Genomic DNA, 17,906 nt, shown 5'->3' with positions numbered 1-17,906 from the left:
GTGAAACCCCCGACTCGGGTGGCCCAGTGTGTGAACCAGCTGGGACAGGTTCACAGCGCTGCTGGGGGTGGGGGTGGAGGGGTTGGAGGGACTGGCCTGAGCCTTGCCCCCTCCCCACCAATGAGGCATGGAGAGGAATGTTCTGGGCCCTGAATCATCCTGGGCAAAAAAGGCAGGAGCAGCACCTAGGGGTGCCTGGCTCTCCCTGGAAGGATCTGGGCTGGGTGAGCAAACGGGGCAGTGCGGTCCAGCATGGAGTGAGATGACCTCCTGGGAAGCTTTCCTGAGAAGCTCAGTTGATTGACTTGGGGTCGAGGGAACCTCGGGGATCCAGGTCTCAGCGCAGAGCAGTGAGAGGTGGATGGAGTTTTGATGAGGAGTCCCAGCTGCACCACCTCCCTTGGAGTTCCTGGCTGTTCTTATGGCAATAGCAGGCAGGCTGCCTGGGTGTGGGGTCCTCCTGCAGGGTGGGGCTGGGGCTGCGGGAAGGTCTTGGAGGTGGAATGGCTTCCCCGTTTGCACCATGGCCCTGATGAGTCGGGCACAGACATGCACCTGCATGTAGGTTTCAAGGGCTTTTGCATCCTGGCTGGGCAGCCGGTGCCGTGGAAACACCTGCCTGCTAGAGTCGGCTTGGGTTCCTCCTCCCAACTGTGCTGTTTCTCAGCAGGTGGCTTTATATCTTTCCAACTGCACATTTCTCTGTATAACCAGTGCAGAGTGTGGGATGGTGTTGTAAGGCAATTGGAGGATATACTGCCTTCTGGAACTTACCAGACCTCCCTTGGGTCCCCTTCCCCTTCGACTTCTCTTACTCCACCCTGAGCGGCTCCCTTACTGTTTGCCTGCTGTTCTCTGGCTAATTTGTGAGCAGCTTAACCTAAAGTTCTGGGTCTGTTCCCTGAGTCAATGGGATCTGGGGCATCAGTGGCGCTCAGAGGTGACTGCTGGAAAGATCCATACACACAGGAAGCAGAGGCTCTGAGCAGTGATGATTTATTGGGCAGTTTAGTGGCCTGTGGAGCCCCCGTGGTGCCTGCCAGGCTAGCACAATGCAGCCCATGTTGCTGGGGTGGGTGGGTGGGTGGGGCATTCCTCTGGCCTCCCAGCAGTAATTCCAGCTGGGACCCTGGCCTGACACCTGCACTGGCAGCCTAGGGTAGCTTTGCAGTAGCGGCCAGAGCAAGGTCAGACCTGGCTGCAGCTAACCTTTCGCCCTTGATCCTTCTCCTGTTTGGACCCACCCCACAGAATGGCCTTTGGTGACTTCTGGATTCCACTGACTTCAGGCCCCCGGACTTCCCGTCCGGGCCAAGCCCACTTGGTCTGGCTGAACTCCCAGCCTGACCCCACCCTGGCCCACCCTGTCCTGATCTCTTCCTGTTGGGAGCCCAGGGTGGGGTTCAGGGTTTAAAAGCAAAGCCTGATTGGCTTGTGTACGCCTTTTCTTCATATTTTGGATGAAGCACTGAACATGGAGGTTGAAAACCTGGGTTTAAATCCCCTGCTTAGCCACTCACTAGCCAGGTGGTCTTGGGCAAGTCACATCTGCTGTCTGTACCTCAGCTTTTCATCTAGTAAACGGGCAGGTCCCGCCACCACCATCCACTTCATGAGCTATGGCACTTAGATCGTGTATTGTAATGGTTTTGTATGTGATCCAGTGCTAAATAAACCTGGGGCCATATCTGTCTCCATAAACCCAGGGTCTCCCTTTAAAAATTGCTTTGTCTTTTGTTGTTCAGTCTGACTCTCTGTGACCCCATGGACTTCAGCATGCAGTTTCCCTGTCCTTTACGATCCCCTGGAGCTTGCTCAAACTCGTGTCCATTGAGTCGGCGATGCCATCCAGCCATCTCTTCCTGTGTCGTCCCCTTCTCCTCCTGCCTTCACTCTTTCCCAGCATGAGAGTCTTTTCCAGTAAGTCAGCTCTTCCCATCAGGTGGCCAAAGTATTGGAGCTTCAGCTTCAGCATCAGTCCTTCCAGTGAATATTCAGGATTGATTTCCTTTAGGATTGACTGGTTGGATCTAAAACATTTCATTCTCTGTGCCTCGGTTTCCTTACTCTTTAGGAAATTGGCACATATCATAATATTTGCTTTTTAGTTTTGTTATGAAAAATAGACTGGTAGACCAAAAATAATCCCAGTGTTCTGTAGCTGTTTAATTCGTGGTTGCTATTGTTGTTACTAGTATATAAATATTATATTAATGTCAGGATGTTAGATAGGAAGAGTTGCAGTCCCTATAGCTTAAGAGTTAAAGGAAAGGTATAAAATCAGGAAATTTGAAGCCAGAAGAGCCCTTTGCAGGCCATGTACGATGGGTTCTCGGGCTTCTCAGTGATAAGGAACTCACCTGCCACTTCAGGAGACACAGGTTTGATCCCTGGGTTGGGAAGATCCCCTGGAGGAGGAAGTGGCAACCCACTCCCATCAATGGAGGAGCCTGGTGGGATGCAGTCCATGGGGTCACAAGACAGTGAGACACGACTGAGCGCACACAGAGACACACACACACACACACACACACACACACACACACACACACACGACTGGTTCTCACTTTATAGAAGAGAAACTGAAGCCGAGGTCGATTTAGTGACCCAGAGAGAGCCACTCAAGCCTCCGGGGAGTGTAGGACATCGGGTCAGAGCTTTCAAGGCTGGGGCCGCTGCTCCGTGGGGGTGGGGCGTGGAACCCCGTGCACCCTGCTGCTTCTGGCTTCCTCACCTGGCTCAGCATCTGAGGACTGGAGCCCTGGCGCTGGGCTGGGCCTGCTCCTCCAACAGAGGCTGCCTCCCTGTAAGCCTTGTTCATTCAGAGGTTGCAGGCAAAGCAGGCTTTTCCTGCCTATGCCAGGGACAGGTTGCCGAATGCACACAGAGATGGCAGCTTGTCGGCCAGATCAACCCTCTCTGGGGCCCGTGACTCAGGGCTCTCTCCTCCAAGAAGCTGCAGGAGATAACCACTGTCATTTGCAGCTCTTTGGTCACACAGATCTCTACCATTCTCCCTTGTTGCTTTCAGCAATCTGTATTCTCCGTGTGCCGTCTCTAGTCTTAACCACCTCCATGAAGCCCATCCTGATCACCTTTGTACTGAATAATGTGAACAGGAGTGAGCTGGGCACATATTTGTGGGAAGAACATTCTATGCAAGGGGGGGCGGGGGGGGGAGTGCAAAGGGCCCAGGAAGGAATGGGGCACAGAATTCACATCCATTTCATTCTGCCTGTGGCTTATTCATCTATCTTCCCTCTAGGCTTTGGGGCTGAAGGGGAAGGGGGAGGGCTTATAAGAAGGTCAGTTAGAGTTTCCACCATTTTTTTGTAGATTTACTGTGCTAGGCTCTTTGATAAATACTGTACTTGCATTGTTTCGTTTACAATCTTCACAAAAACTGAGACTATGGGTGTGATTTTGTCTGAATCTCCAGTGTGTAGTTTCATTTGAATAACCCAGACCGCCCCCGATGTTACTGTTGAGTTTCATGAAAATCGATTTCTCTGCCTGGAAATTCCTAGAGCCCAGATTGATTAAGGGACCTCAGAAGCTGAATGACTGTTTTTCATTCACTTCCTCCCACTCTGACAGGTGCCGTTGCTCGGCCAGGCCTTCTGGCAACATTCCTGAGAGGAGAGGGTGAGCCCCCCCCCCCCGCCCCCATGCCCAGGGGTGGGGAAGCCGAGCCCCAGAGACCTTCCGAAGGGCCCTGTAGTTGTGTCGTGCATCGGTAGGGACCAGAGTTGGAATTCTAGCCCAGCTCGGGCCCGCGACCTGGGGGCACCCCGGAAGGTCCTTGTTTACAGACGTAATCCAGATTTCTTGCCTCGACCCTTGCCTGGGAGTGATGTAAACAAGTTCAGGATGTTCCCAGAGGCAGGCAAGGTCAGAAGAATGCCTGGACTGCTGCATTTCCTCCCCATCCTTTCCTAGGCTTCTTCCTACCCCTGGGGGATTCCTGCACGCTTGCGCAGAAGCAGCAGGCTTCCTGACCCTGGGGCGCATGCGTGCTGCCCGCCTTGAGGGTCCCTCACTGACCCAGCCAACCTCGGGTGGTTTCCTCCGCCCGGTGCTCAGGTGATGGCGGCTGACCCGAGCTCCCAGCCCAGCGAGAGGCGAGCACTCGGCCTTTAGCTAGCATTCCCACCGGAGGAGCTGACCTACCCTCTCTGAGCATTAGGTTCAGTGTCCACGCAAAGGAAGAATAATTCTTGCCTTGGCAATTGACTTTACACATTTTGAAGAGAAAATATATGTAGATACCCACGCACGCTTCGATGCATAGACGGTGTTTGGTATTTGGTACTTAGTATTTTTGCCTAAGCCAGAATTCGAACCCCGGTCTCTGGCTTTAAGACCCTGGTCTGGCTTCTTTGTTGGTGCGTCACCACAGGCCACACTGAACCGGATGTGACCACAGCTCCAGACCTTCCCGGCCAGAGGCTCAGCCTCTGAAGGCAGGGGGATGAAGTGGCCCGTGGATCAGCTTAGGGGCAGCGGGAATCAGCAGTACGTGGGTGCCTTTTTATTTATATATTAATAGCACTCAAATTCATAAGGTGTTTGCATGGCTTCCAAGCCCTCTTTTTGAGTCGGGGGAGGAGAGACGTGAACTCTGGGAAAGGGGTTAATTGACAAGATGGAGACCTTAGGCATGGCTCTTATCTCTGATGTGGAGGAAGGTTCTAGAAGAGGGATGAGGATTAAAGTGGGGTCACTGCTGCCCGTGGGAGGGGGTGGGGGGATGATGTGGTGAAGGAGAAAGTCAGAATCTAGGGTTGTGACCCGGGAAGGAGTGAGAATGAAAAGGGCTTTAGGGTTGGCTTAGCATGAACTGCTTGAGGTAGTTAAGTTTGTCTTCTGAAAGAAGCCACAACTCCCTCCCAGCCTTACTGAAAAGGCACCTGAGATATTGTAACAATAATTTATAAAGCCGACCCTCCATATAGTCTTCACTTTTCCTCCACTTACTCCTAGGAAAGTTTTCCTCCTTTACCCAGAGCAGGGGCCATTGTTCCTTTAAAGGCAGCACACAGATACTCCTGGGGTCTACAGCTTGACGGTCTCTTTCATTCTTGGATTGAGGGACGGAGTGTCTGTTGGGTGCTGGGTACAAAAAAAAGTCTAGGGGCTGGAGGTACCTCAAGAAGAACAGGTGGTGTTTTTTAATACTCAAAGTGACCTCAGCCACCTGCCCAAGGGCCCCTGGAGGTGGGGGATGAGGTAATGACCCTGAAATGACTACTGGCATCATAACACATAGAGTATACACGCAAAACTGTAGACATGGAAATACCTGTAAATACCTACAGTTACAGGCGGTAATGAAGGGGATGTGGCATTGTGGTGTGGGGGTGCTCCATTGGAACAGGAGGGTCAGGCAAGGTCTCTTTAATACAGTGCATTTGAGCAAAGACCTGCAAAAACTGAGTTTTGCAGAAGACCATTCTGGGCAGGGGGCTGGAGATGGGGGGTGTGTGCAGAGGCCCCAGGAAAGATTGTGGTTGGTTGGTATATGTGAAGAACAGTGCAGGGGCTGGAAGGGAGAGGGGCCACTCGGCTGAAGCCTTGGCAAAGATGGTCACCCAGTTGAATGAGCTGAGATGGCATTGGTGGGTTTTGGCAGAGAAACCCAGCTCCAAACCCAAATCTGATTCTAAGTCTCATTCCACTAGACCATCACCCCTTGTCATACAGATGCGAGGGCTTATTATTATTTTCTCCACTGGGATGATCATCCCCACAGCTCCTCTGCCACTCAGGCTGTGAACTTGGAGGTGGAGAGCCTGGTGGGTCCCAGGGCTCGGCAGGAGCAGCTGCTGGTGAGGGTGGGCAGGGGAACCTGTGGTGAGAACCCCCCTGGGCCTGTGGTTTGTGCCCGGTCCTCTCCACCCCAAGGGTTTACCAGCTCACCTCCAGTCTCCAGCCATCTAGTGAGGCTGGTGTGAGTCAGCGCCACCTGCCACCTTAGATTAGAGGAAGCAAAAGGAAGAAGAGATTTGCTTTTAATCCACTCAATTCCAGATCAACACATCCAGACCCTTCCTATTTTTACAGATCGACTAAAGGGGGAAGAGAAGGGCACATACACTACAGGTTATAAATAGAATATGGGCAAGCAGATAAAGAAGATGTGTTGCAATGTACTACACAGAAGCCCAGAATGTTAAAACTGGCAGAGACTTTAAGACTGTCTTGTCCAGATGGATACACAACTGTGTGCATATATCAATACTTAATGCTACTGAACTGTAAACTTAAAATGGTTAAAATAGTAAATTGTATCTTACATATTATATTCAGTCAGTTCAGTTCAGTCATTCAGTCACTCAGTCCATTGCAACCCCATGGACTGCAGCACACCAGGCCTCCCTGTCCATCACCAACTCCCAGAGCTTGCTCAAACTTAGTGATGAGTCAGTGATGCCATCCAACCATTTCATCCTCTGTCATCCCCTTCTCCTCCTGCCTTCACTCTTTCCCAGCATCAGGGTCTTTTCTAGTTAGTCAGTTCTTCCAATCAGGTGGCCAAAGTATTGGAGTTTCAGCTTCAGCATCAGTCCTCCCAGTGAATATTCAGGACTCATTTCCTCCAGGATGGACTGGTTGGGTCTGCTTGCTGTCCAAGGGACTCTCAAGAGTCTTCTCCAACACCACAGTTCAAAAGCATCAATTCTTTGGCACTCAGTTTTCTTTATTACATACATTATACCACAATTTAAAAAATTAAAATAATAATAAAAAAAAAGACTGCCCCGTTCAACACTCTGCTTTAAGGTTGAGAACACAGAAGTTTAGTGACTCACTCACAGACACACAGCAGGTAAGAGATGTAGTCTGGCCTGGACTCTGCTCCTCTAGCTTCTAGTCTAGTACCTTTTCCAGTGACTGCAACTATGTTTTCCTTGTTGATGGAAATGAGAACAGAGAAGAAGTCAGTCACCCTTTGGTCTTGGAAACTCCTGGACTTCAAATATGGCGTCTGAGGATCCATGCAGGGTTTTAGCTGACCTTTTGCTCTACGCAGCTCCCAGCAGTTCTCCTTGGATTAATTTGAGCCTCACCTCCCTTCTGTGGCTCTCTGAGGAGCTGCAGTGATGGTCCTGCAAGGCTAAGACCTACAGTTGGAGAAAGAAAGAGAAACAGTAGTGGATGGACCTGGTCATAAACTCTGATTAGGACTGAAGCCTTATTGTGGCTTCTCCAATTCTCCTGTTCTCTCCTCATTTGTGCCTCATGACACCTCAGGGCAACAGGGGCGATGCTTTGGTGGGCACTTTAGAGATGAAAGAAACAGCTGATAGGAATGCCACTGACCTCCTAGGTGCTCATTAGCACGGTCCGTGTGGTCCCAACCCCTAACTCCAGCCCCTCCTCCCTGCCTCAAGTTCCATTCATGGCATCATCTGTGTGATGGAATGGGATTAACTGAGTTGATGGAGCCTGAGAACTTCGAGAACTTTGCAGTGGTGGCATTCTGGCCAGGAGAATGGAGGAGGGTGTTGGTTTTAGGCACTGAAAGGTAATAACACCTAACTTTGCACTCAGAGAGCAACAGGCAGGGGCACAGGGATTCTTCAGAGGTCGCTGGGCTAAGGAAGGAATGCAAAGCTAGGAGCTTGGGGGTACTGAGCATATATTTATTTGGTACTTAATGGTGATACCAAGCCCTTTTGTGTAGCCCTGAGTGTAGGCTCTGGAGACTCAGAGTTTAATGTGGGATTTCTATACCTCTGTTCTTCCCCATCGTACCCAGGAGGGTCCTGCATTCATCAGTGATCCTTAACCGATGGGGAGAAGATTCACACACACACACTCATGTACCCATGTGAGGCAGAATCACATATGTGTGACCCAAGTGGAGAATCTAGGTAACCCAAGTCGCATGCATACCAGGTCCAGGACCAGACCCTAGGAGTGTGATGGGTGGGACAGGACAGAGCTTCAACAGGAAATCTTGGGAAGAGAGTGGGCTTGGAAAGGAGATGAGAATGTTGGCTTTGGAATGCCACAGTGATGGAATGCATTTCTAGTGAACATTTCCTGGCTCTGCCTGTGTCCTAAGAGAGGCATTTTGGTGTGGAGAGAGCACCAGGTTGACTTAGGAAGATGTGAGGTCAAGTTTTCTCTGTTTCCCTACCAGATGGCTTTGGGTAAGTTACTTAAATTCTCTGAGCATCCATGTTCTTCTCTGTAAAATGGGTTAGGAAAATCCTCTACATCTAAGTAAAGGAGTGTTGAAATGAAGCAAAACTGTTGAATGAAAGATCCTGGCTCCTGTGTTGTATCATGTTAGTCACAAGTTTGCCAGAAGCTATGGACAGAGATTGTGTGAGTTTCCCAGCTGGGTGGATCTGAGTTCAAATCTTGTGACTCCCATCATTACCCTGTGTGACTTTTAATCTCTTGTTCCTTCCTGACTAAGTTGAGGAGGTAATAATCTATTTGTGATTTATCTACCTGCTGATGGTTTCAGTCCACCAGTGGATTGAAAGTTTCAGGCAAATTCTTTGCCTCCTGGCTCTCCAGCCCTGGAACAGGGTCTCGCCACCTAGAAGGTGCCCAGTAAATAGTGTTTGACTGGTCCAATAAATGAATAAGGGTCTTTGGAAAGGTTCAAATGGAAGCTGCGACATAATGGTGGGATTCCTGGGACTCAGAGCATCCTTAACAAGCTCATGTTTTGCTCCTTTTCTTGCAGGACTCGGGTCAAGCTGGAAAGCCTGGAAGATGCCTATATTCTGCGGGGAGATGACGACTCGCTCTCCGACAAGCACGGCTGTCCAGCATACGTCAGCCCGGAGATCTTGAACACCAATGGCAGCTACTCGGGCAAAGCAGCTGACGTGTGGAGCCTGGGAGTGATGCTCTACACCATGCTGGTCGGGCGGTACCCTTTCCATGACATTGAGCCCAGTTCCCTCTTCAGCAAGATCCGGCGTGGCCAGTTCAACATTCCAGAGACTCTGTCGCCCAAGGCCAAGTGCCTCATCCGGAGCATCCTGCGGCGGGAGCCCTCGGAACGGCTGACCTCCCAGGAGATTCTGGACCATCCTTGGTTTTCTACAGATTTTAGCGTCTCGAATTCAGGATATGGTGCTAAGGAAGTGTCTGATCAGCTGGTGCCGGATGTCAACATGGAGGAGACCTTGGACCCTTTCTTTAACTGAGCTCACACCCCACGGGGACTTAGCAGGTACCAGAAGCGAGAGAGAGGGCAGCGGAGAGGAGTTCTTCCAGGGAACACGTATCGCCTGGCTTGGTAGCAAGAGGGACACGGACACTCACAGGCTTCTTGGTTCAAAGAAGGAAAACTGTCAAGGAGCTGACTGAACATGTAGCATGGGGGCCAGAGACGTGGGATGGAGGCGGGCTCCAGGGTCCTGTCGGGTGGGCAGGAGCCCCCCTGGAGCTTCTCTCGCCTGACGGAGCCCCCCGGGAGACCACCCCTATCTGCTGGGCTGCTTCCGCCTATCCCCCTTTCCATTTTGTTCCAAATAGTTGCAAATCTTGATAGAATCAAAACTCTGCCTCAAACACACATCTTGGCATCGCACTGTTAGCGTTTAACTTCTTGTCATGATTCAGGGAAGGTACCATTGGCCAAGGGTTTTTTGTTTTTTATTTTCTTTTTAAACAAGCCAGCCACCTATCTGATAATTCACGGGGTTCATTTAAAAAAAAATTCGGTGCACACAGACTGATGTGAAACCTGGGTGCTAAAACTAAAAGAAAATAAAAGTCCAGTTTGTGTCTCCTAATTGCACTCTTCAACTCATTTCTTCTAACTAAACTATTGAATATCCTGGTCAGGAAATAACACATTCAGTGCTTTGCTCCCTGAAGTGGGAAAAAAACAGACCTGTCCTGTAACCCAGTATTCTGTTCTGTGTCAATTGATTTGTGGCAGGAAGCTCTTAGAAGTCAAACTTCCAGATGTATCATTGCTATCATAGCTTAAAGAAAGAAAAATGAAAGGAAAAGAGAAATTCAGCTCTTTAATTTTATTTTTATTATTATTATTATTATTATTATTTTTTTTTTTTGGTGAATGACGAGGGCTGCATCACAGGCATGCCTTTTTGCTGAGATGTTAGTGATGGAGTGAGATTCCAGATGCTGTTGGAGTCTGAAGCTCTTGTAACACTCTGATCTCAACTAAACATTTTGTCTTTGCTTTATTGGCAACTCATGAAATGAAGCAGGTTGTCCCACATGTATGAAATACAGGGCAGCTATTGCATTTTCTTTATGGAATATGATCATTGTAGCTTGGGAGGCCCTCTGGTTTGGACAAAAACCCTCAGTTGAGACAAGCAGGAAGGAAAATAAGCTGAAAGCTAGGATGATATTAAAAAACAAACAAACAAAAAAAAACAAAAAAAAAACAGCTCTCTATCCCCATACGCACCTTTGTATTTTTCAAGAACTCTTCTATTTATTAAGGAAAATGTCACATTGTGATGTATTAAGCCAGTACTTCAATTACGGGTTAACTTGGGTAACATGTTACATGCTGTAGTTAACATTTATATATATATTTTTTTCTTTGTTTGAGTATTTCTGTCCCTGAAATAACCTTTTATTTGGCTTTTCTAGATAGCTTTATTTGATTTCGAGTGGCAAATGTTTTTCTTTTTTTTTTTTTTTTATCTGTTATGGCTTTTCTATATTGGTGTATGATACAGAACTCTTTTGGCATCAATACTTGTGTTTCCAGTACCTCAGTTGTTCGGATTTTACTGCCTGTATATGTTTTGTGAAATGGTCATGTTTTTGGGTAGGTGACACGTGGACTCTAGTATGTAAATGTTACTTGAATCTGTGCTTCATTATAGTATGTGGCATGTATGTGCAGACCTTGGATGCTCTATTTCTACTTAGCAGGAGCCCGGCCTCACGTTCCCAGGAGGGCGGCTTAACCATTCATCGTCAGGAGACAAGGAGGCCATGGATTTGCTCTGGATTCTATTTTGATAACAGGAGATAAACAAGGAGAGAGGGTTTTTTACATTCTGAAGATGGGGCTGAGTTAAGAAGGACCTGTTTTTCTTCCCTCTCCCTTATTTTTTAAGTACCTTGTTGGAGGAAAGATTGGTGACATGCATGGTGGGAATCTATGGCCTCTGGTGCTTTGTCCTGTATTCGGTTAATGTTTTTGTCCTAATCTCTTCAATCAATAAAATTGTGCGTATTTAACTAAACTCGTGGGGTCTGGCAAATGATGATTTTTCCTGCCATCTGGGGTTTGAGGCCCACCAGCCTCAAACTCAAACCTCCCACCAGCCAGGAACTCACCCATTCTCTTAGGTCAACACTCCTTCGTGAGTGAATCACAATCACTATGTATACAAAGCAGTATACATGGTGTGGGCATGTGCTGGCTGATTTAGATGGAATATCTCACTGAATTCACACTTCAGAGGTGTGAATTATGTTCCTATTACAGGTGAGGAAATCAGCCCAGACAGTTTATAACCCGACGTGAAACCATCTTTAGGTGACTGAGGAGTGAACTCTAAGTCCAGTGAACCCCGAGCTGGCTATGCTTTCTAAGATTTTAAAGCCCAGAGGTTCTCAGGGCAACTATAAAAGTAACTGGAGGAGTAAGGCTTACCTCGGTCTCAAATAATGCAGGATTCCACATGATTCCCCAAGAAAAACAGCTTCCCCTGCAAACCTGATGAAATCATCAAGGAGGAGACCACCAGGCACCCAGAAGTGAATGTCCTGCCAGCAGCCTTTCTCTAGGTCAAAGATCTGTGTGTTAGGGTTATCAGAGCTAGGTGGGCTCTCTCAGCAATCCTATGCACTGTAGACCTGATTTAGGAGATGTACCCCAGCCCAGAGAGGGTCAATTCAATCCTGAAGCATTTAGTAGGTGCCACCTCTGTCATTTCAGTGCAGGCTGGGGAAACAGACATGGAAACAGACAAAGACAGTAGGCAGCATTGAGTGGTGGGTGAACAGGTTCATGGCAGCCCACAGGTTGGGCGCCCCCACCTAAGGCTGTCTGTGTCCTAGAAGGGGTGGCCGCTGAATCAGTCCAGAAGGACATGGCTTTGGGTATTGAAGGAAGAGAAACAGCACTACTCTGAGCAGAGGGAACTGTGCAAGAGAAGAATCTAGTCCTCAGTGCCAAAGCTGTGGATGGAGTTCATCAAAGTCCTTGCAAAAGTGTGGTTTTGTGGCATTTGGAAGGGCATATGGCCGAAGAGGCTTTCTAGTTGGCTGGACCCATCTTCTAAATTCACAAAGTGCTTATCATCCAGTGACATCACCTCCATATCCCCAGCAGCACCTGGCCCTGTACCTGGCACATGGTGAGTGTTCAGTAAACAACGGTTCATTGATGTTTAATTTGATCTTCCTGAGCCAGGGATCGAACTGGCATCTCTTGTGTCTCCTGCATTGGCAGGTGGATTCCTTACCACTAGCGCCACCTGGGAAGCCCATGCTGAGGGGCTCTAAATGCTGCTAAATTTCCTTCCAGCCCTTCTAAGGGGCACATTATTAGAAAACAACCTTTGTAAGGACTGGAACCCACCAGGAGTGGCTTTTGCTAGGACCCAGAAAGGCTGATCCAAATTCTTTGCTCTTTCACTGCCTGTGATTAAGCAGCAGTGGGCCTGCTGCCTAATGAGTGCCTGTTTGAATTGCGTTCTGTCAAACCTTCCCATGCGTGGTTGCTGGGGGGAGAGAGTTGTTGGCACACACACTTCCAGCCTCTAGATGAAAGCGTCCACCGTGGTAGGGACCCAGAATCAGCAAGCTTCCTTTTCCTTAACATTTTCAAGCCTTAGCCAGCAGAAATCTTTATTTGAGCTTGCCTTTGGGGATAGATGCTTCATGCCTTTGCTACTTAACCCAGTCCTGGGGCAGGGCCAGGGCCCAGGCCACTGGGAGTGAAGGTGGGAGCTGGGGAGGTAGTGAACCTCGCTCTGTGACCGGGCAAATCTTCTCCTAAGTACATAAGGACCAAGGGTGTTGTGAGGATTAACTGAGATGAGGTGAGGCAGGTCAGAGGCTAAGTCCTGAGCCAGGCTGACCCGGAGACTGTGGTAATAGCAGCCAAGGGCGTAATGAGGTGGAGTTCTTACTACCGGGGATGGTGTGGAGTTCTTACAACCCGGGATGGCCCTGGAGTCAAGAGTTTACCAAGTGCCATCAAAAAGAGGAGACAGGGACCCTCTGAGACCCCTCCCCTGCCACAACCGAGGCAGCTTCAGCTTTCAGAGTCTTATACGTGTCTAGTTCTCACATAGACGTAGAGGGGGGAGGATGAAATTTCAACTGCCAGATGCACTTAAGAATTACTGTCAAGTCTAGCTCTTGATGAAGAGTGGCCAACACAGCTTTGATAAAGCAACCAAGAAGTCAAAGGCATTCCCAGAGCCCACACTGAGAGTGGGTAATGGACTCTGAACTGGAGGACCAAGGTATGAATGAGCTGGGTCTGTGGGTCATCCCTTATAAACTTCAGGGGGCTTATTATTCACCCAGCTCCTCTCACTTTGATCGTAGGTCCTTCGCAGTGGCCTTTTCACCTAACTCAGTCCATTCTCCTCTGTGGCTAACCTAGTGACCATTATTTAACGGGTTTCAGATGATCCTCTGAAATAATTGTGAATTATATGTATATCAAGATATCAAATGTCTAAGCCAAAGTTTTGTTACTCATCATCTCTGCTGTTAGATACTTCCATGTTTACAAGTCAGGTAATTCTCCAGTGTTGTAACAGGGTTCTTTACCACTAGTGCCACGTGGCAAGCCCCTCATTATAGGTTATGACAAAGTAATTAATAAATAGCTCCCTGTGCTATAGCTCCTTGTTGTTCCATGTTCCTACCTATTTTACGCATAGTACTATACATAGTAGTGTGTTTCTGTTAATCCCAAACTCCTAATTTATCCCTCGTCCCTCCCCCTAGAAGTTTCTCTTTTAGAAATGAAAGATATTCCCTCGTAAGTTTTCTGTCCACATCTGGTTGAACTGTGATTAAGTTCAGGAAAGGTGAAAACTTCATTTAGCCTCAGTGATACTCTCAACCCTTCTCTAGTCCCTTACCTCTGAGAGCTGCCAGAAACATTCTCCAGTGGGTGGGAGAGGAGAGGGGGGCTCTGGTCACAACTCCCAGGCTTTAATATTCAGGTCTCTGAACTTAAAGTTATCAAGGTTTCCTCTGACAGCATGGAGTGGCTTTGGAGACAGTGAAACCAGGTTCAAACAGAAGATTTGACATTAACTGGATGGCATCATTCAATTAATCTCTTAGAGGCTCACTTTATTCATTTGTAAAACCTGCTGCCTATCTTGAAAGGCTTATCAATAGACTGAATAGGTGGTGTGGGTTCCTATTTCCTCCTTCCTTTTGTCTCTAACTTGTTTCAAAGTTTGGTTTCTGGTAGTGATAGTATAGGTATGGATTAACAGATATAGACATACACACCCAAGGACTCAAGGTCACGGAAACAACAGATCCAACAGGGATCATCCATGGGCTTAGCAAGGGACTCCATCGCCAACGTTGAGTTGTATGTGTGTGTGTATGCTCAGTCGCTTCAGTTTTGCCAGACTCTTTGCGACCCAATAGACTATAGCCCACCAGGCTCCTCCGTCCATGGAATTCTCCAGGCAAGAATACTGGAGTGGGTAGCCATTCCCTTCTCCAGAGGATCTTCCTGATCTTTAATCCCAGGGATTAAACCTAGGTCTCCTGCATTACAGGCAGATCTTTGCTGTCTGAGAATCATTTACCTGGGAGTTACCTGGCCTTTATCTGTTGTTACAACACTTCTACGGGCCATAGGATTGCCTAGAGTCAGACAGGACTGAAGTGACTTAGCATGCACAGATGTAATGAAAAAACAACAGAGTTTGGAATTAGAAGGTTTTGGTTCACAAAATCTGTCCCTTGTCTCCTGCGTGATCTATGACAAGTCACTTGTTGAATCTCAGTCTTTTCATATGTGAAGTAGGAACAAACGATTATTGTGAAGATAACTAATCTCTCATTAGTTTCCTCGCTGTGTAAGCTGTAAAGTAGTCTACACGTGCTTTTATAAGGACAGGTGGCCTGAGCAATGCTCCATCTTGTAGGTACTAAAATTAACATTCTAAGGTGGCTTTAAGGGTGAAGGCAAATAGGATTCAACTAGGTGAGTCAGCAGCAGTGAAGGGTGGCCCCTGGGGTTCCCCACCCAAGGCACAGCTGCTCTATCAATAAGGTGACTCCTCAGAGGCTCTCTCATAGCTCTTGATCCAGGAACCTGTGTTCTGAGACCTCAGCTGAAGCCGAGAAGCAGGTAGAGATTGAGGGAGAAAGAAGAAAGAAGGCTGAACCAGCAGGCTAAGACTCCTTGATTATATTCTTAAGGCCTTAATTTCATACACCCTTAGCCCAGACCATGCCTGCAAGATCCTCCAAGACATCATCAGAGCTCTTCTTAATTCATCCCATGATGAGTTGTCAACACCTTACCTCTACATGGAGACCTAGAAGACATTATGCTTTCTTCTCCTAAGTACAGGATGAATGATGGACCCATTGGTAATTTTTCTTTGAAGATGACGTTCCTAACCATTGGATCTTTGAAAGCTTTGGTGACGTGACAGGGCCCTGAATCTTCATAAGGTTTATGTCCCACTCTTTAAAATTACAAGCACCTTTATAAGGCTAGCCAACCCTTGCTCATCCTTCCTGATCATAATGTTATCTAGGTAATGGATGAACAAGATGCCCTGTGGGAGGTCCAGATGGCCCTGCTCTCCTCAGACTATGTTCTGAAAGAAGGCAGTAGCTTTAATATGACTCTGGGTCAACTGTGATTATGTATTCTTGTCCATTTCACCTCAGGACCAACTGTTTTTTCTGTATTTCATGATTTGGATAAAAAAGATTGCATTTATCAAATCAATGGCCATGTAGTATGTATTCAAGGCCATTTGAATCTGCTCTTGCAGAGATGTGACAACCGGTAAAGCATCTTTGATTGAGGCTCATGATTGGTTGAGCTTGTGGTGGTCTGTGGAGAAGGCAATGGCACCCCACTCCAGTACTCTTGCCTGGAAAATCCCATGGACAGAGGAGCCTGGTGGGCTGTAGTCCATGGGGTCGCTAAGAGTCAGATATGACTGAGTGACTTCACTTTCACTTTTCACTTTCATGCATTGGAGAAGGAAATGGCAACCCACTCCAGTGTTCTTGCCTGGAGAATCCCAGGGACGGGGGAGCCTGGTGGGCTGCTGTCTCGGGGGTTGCACAGAGTCGGACACAACTGAAGTGACTTAGCAGCAGCAGCAGTGGTGGTCTGCAGGCATTCCCCAGGGTCCCTCTGGTTCTGTAGGAAGCAGACTGCCATACTAAATGGAAATATGAGTGGGACCATCGGATTCTGTTCGGTGGCACTAATTACCCCCTCTGCCTGAGGATTGTGACACTGTTTGTTATTTTATTCTCCAGACAGGAGTGGGATATGTGGGAAACCAGTTTCAGAAGACCCCTTTGATTCCTGCCTGCTGGTTCTTATCTCATACGTCGAGACCCAGTGTGGGAGTTATTATATGTGCTTGGTATGTCAAACTCAGTTATACCTTTGGGGGATGGGAATATGATGGCCAGGTATGCCTGCAGACCCCGTGGACCCAACATGAAGTGGGCAAGGACTCCATTCATTATGTGACCCCCACGTCTCCAGTCTAATGTGGAGCCATCATGATCTTCTGGGTTTCTGGGTCTCAGTATCAATCCTACCTTGTTTTCAAAGGTCTTTGAAATGGCCAGGAATTCCTGTTTCCTCAGCAACAGCCACCCAAGTAAGTGACTGCAGGCCCCTTTAGGAAAGTCCTGGGGAATCATTATAGACATTTCTTGGAGATAGTATGTGTTCTGTTCCAGATCACCATAATTAAGTAAATGGCACAATAAATTGAGTCACTCACATTTTTTGGTTTTCCAGTGCATGTAACAGTTATGTTTACATTATTTACTATGAAGAGTATCATGTCCCACTCTTTGCGACCTCACGGGCTGTAGCCCGCCAGGCTCCTCTCTGCATTCTCTAGGCAAGAGTATTGGAGTAGGGTGCCATTCCCAACCCAGGGATCGAACCCAGGTCTCCTGCATTGGCAGGTGGGTTCTTTACCATCTGAGCTACCAGGGAAGTATATTTATACTCTACTGCAGTCTATTAAGTATGCAATAGTGTTATGTCAAAAAATATATATGGTACCTTAATTTAAAAAGACTTTATTGCTAAACTATGCTAAGTATCATCTGAGCCTTCAGCAAGCTATAGTAACAACATCAAAGATCACTGATCACAGATCACTGCAACAAATATGTGCTGTGCTTAGTCGTTCAGTCATGTCTGACTCTTTGCGACCCCGTGGACTGTCGCCCACCAGGCTCCTCTGTCTATGAGATTCTCCAGGCAAGAATACTGGAGTTGGTTGCCATGTCCTCCTCCAGGGGATCCTCCCAACTCAGGGATCGAACCCAGGTTTCCTGCATTGTAGGCAGATTCCTTAGTGTCTGAGCCACCAGGGAAGTCCAACAAGAAATAGAACAATAATTTTTAAAAGTTTGAAATATTGTGAGAATTACCAAAATGAGACACAGAGACAAGAAGGGGGCAAATGCTCTGACAGACTCGCTTGGCTCAGGGCCACTGCAAAGCTTCAGTTGATAAAAAAGGTGCAATATTTGTGAAGCATAATAACACAAAGCACAAAAAAATGAAGTTTGCCTCTATAATATACACTTGTTTTGCTGCCGCAGGGTCCTTTCTCCTGAGAAATCAGCTCTCTTAATTGCCAAAAACCCTGAGTCTGAAAACTTCCTTCCAGTTTCCTTACCTTATCTGAAACTGGACAAAGCATATGACACTTTATTTTAGT

The 17,906-nt window shown here is 47.8% G+C and overlaps 1 protein-coding gene across 2 annotated transcripts in view; it reads left to right on the top strand.

Annotated features, from left to right (window-relative positions):
• Positions 1 to 11,210, top strand: part of TRIB2 (tribbles pseudokinase 2) — a 29,293-nt gene extending 18,083 nt beyond the window's left edge. Inside the window, exon 3 of one of the 2 annotated variants that reach the window (XM_043469332.1) lies at positions 8,708 to 11,210. In XM_043469332.1, the coding sequence (XP_043325267.1) occupies positions 8,708 to 9,176 (469 nt within the window). In that variant the 3' untranslated portion in view covers positions 9,177 to 11,210. Of the gene's footprint in view, positions 1 to 2,642; positions 4,689 to 8,707 lie in introns of those variants that run through there. The other variant, XM_043469331.1, reaches the window with a different exon arrangement.
• Positions 11,211 to 17,906: the final 6,696 nt, after the last annotated feature.

The sequence above is a fragment of the Cervus canadensis genome, chromosome 5 (assembly GCF_019320065.1).
Source record: "Cervus canadensis isolate Bull #8, Minnesota chromosome 5, ASM1932006v1, whole genome shotgun sequence".
Classification (NCBI taxonomy): domain Eukaryota; kingdom Metazoa; phylum Chordata; class Mammalia; order Artiodactyla; family Cervidae; genus Cervus; species Cervus canadensis.
This window is presented reverse-complemented; position numbering and strand designations above follow the sequence as displayed.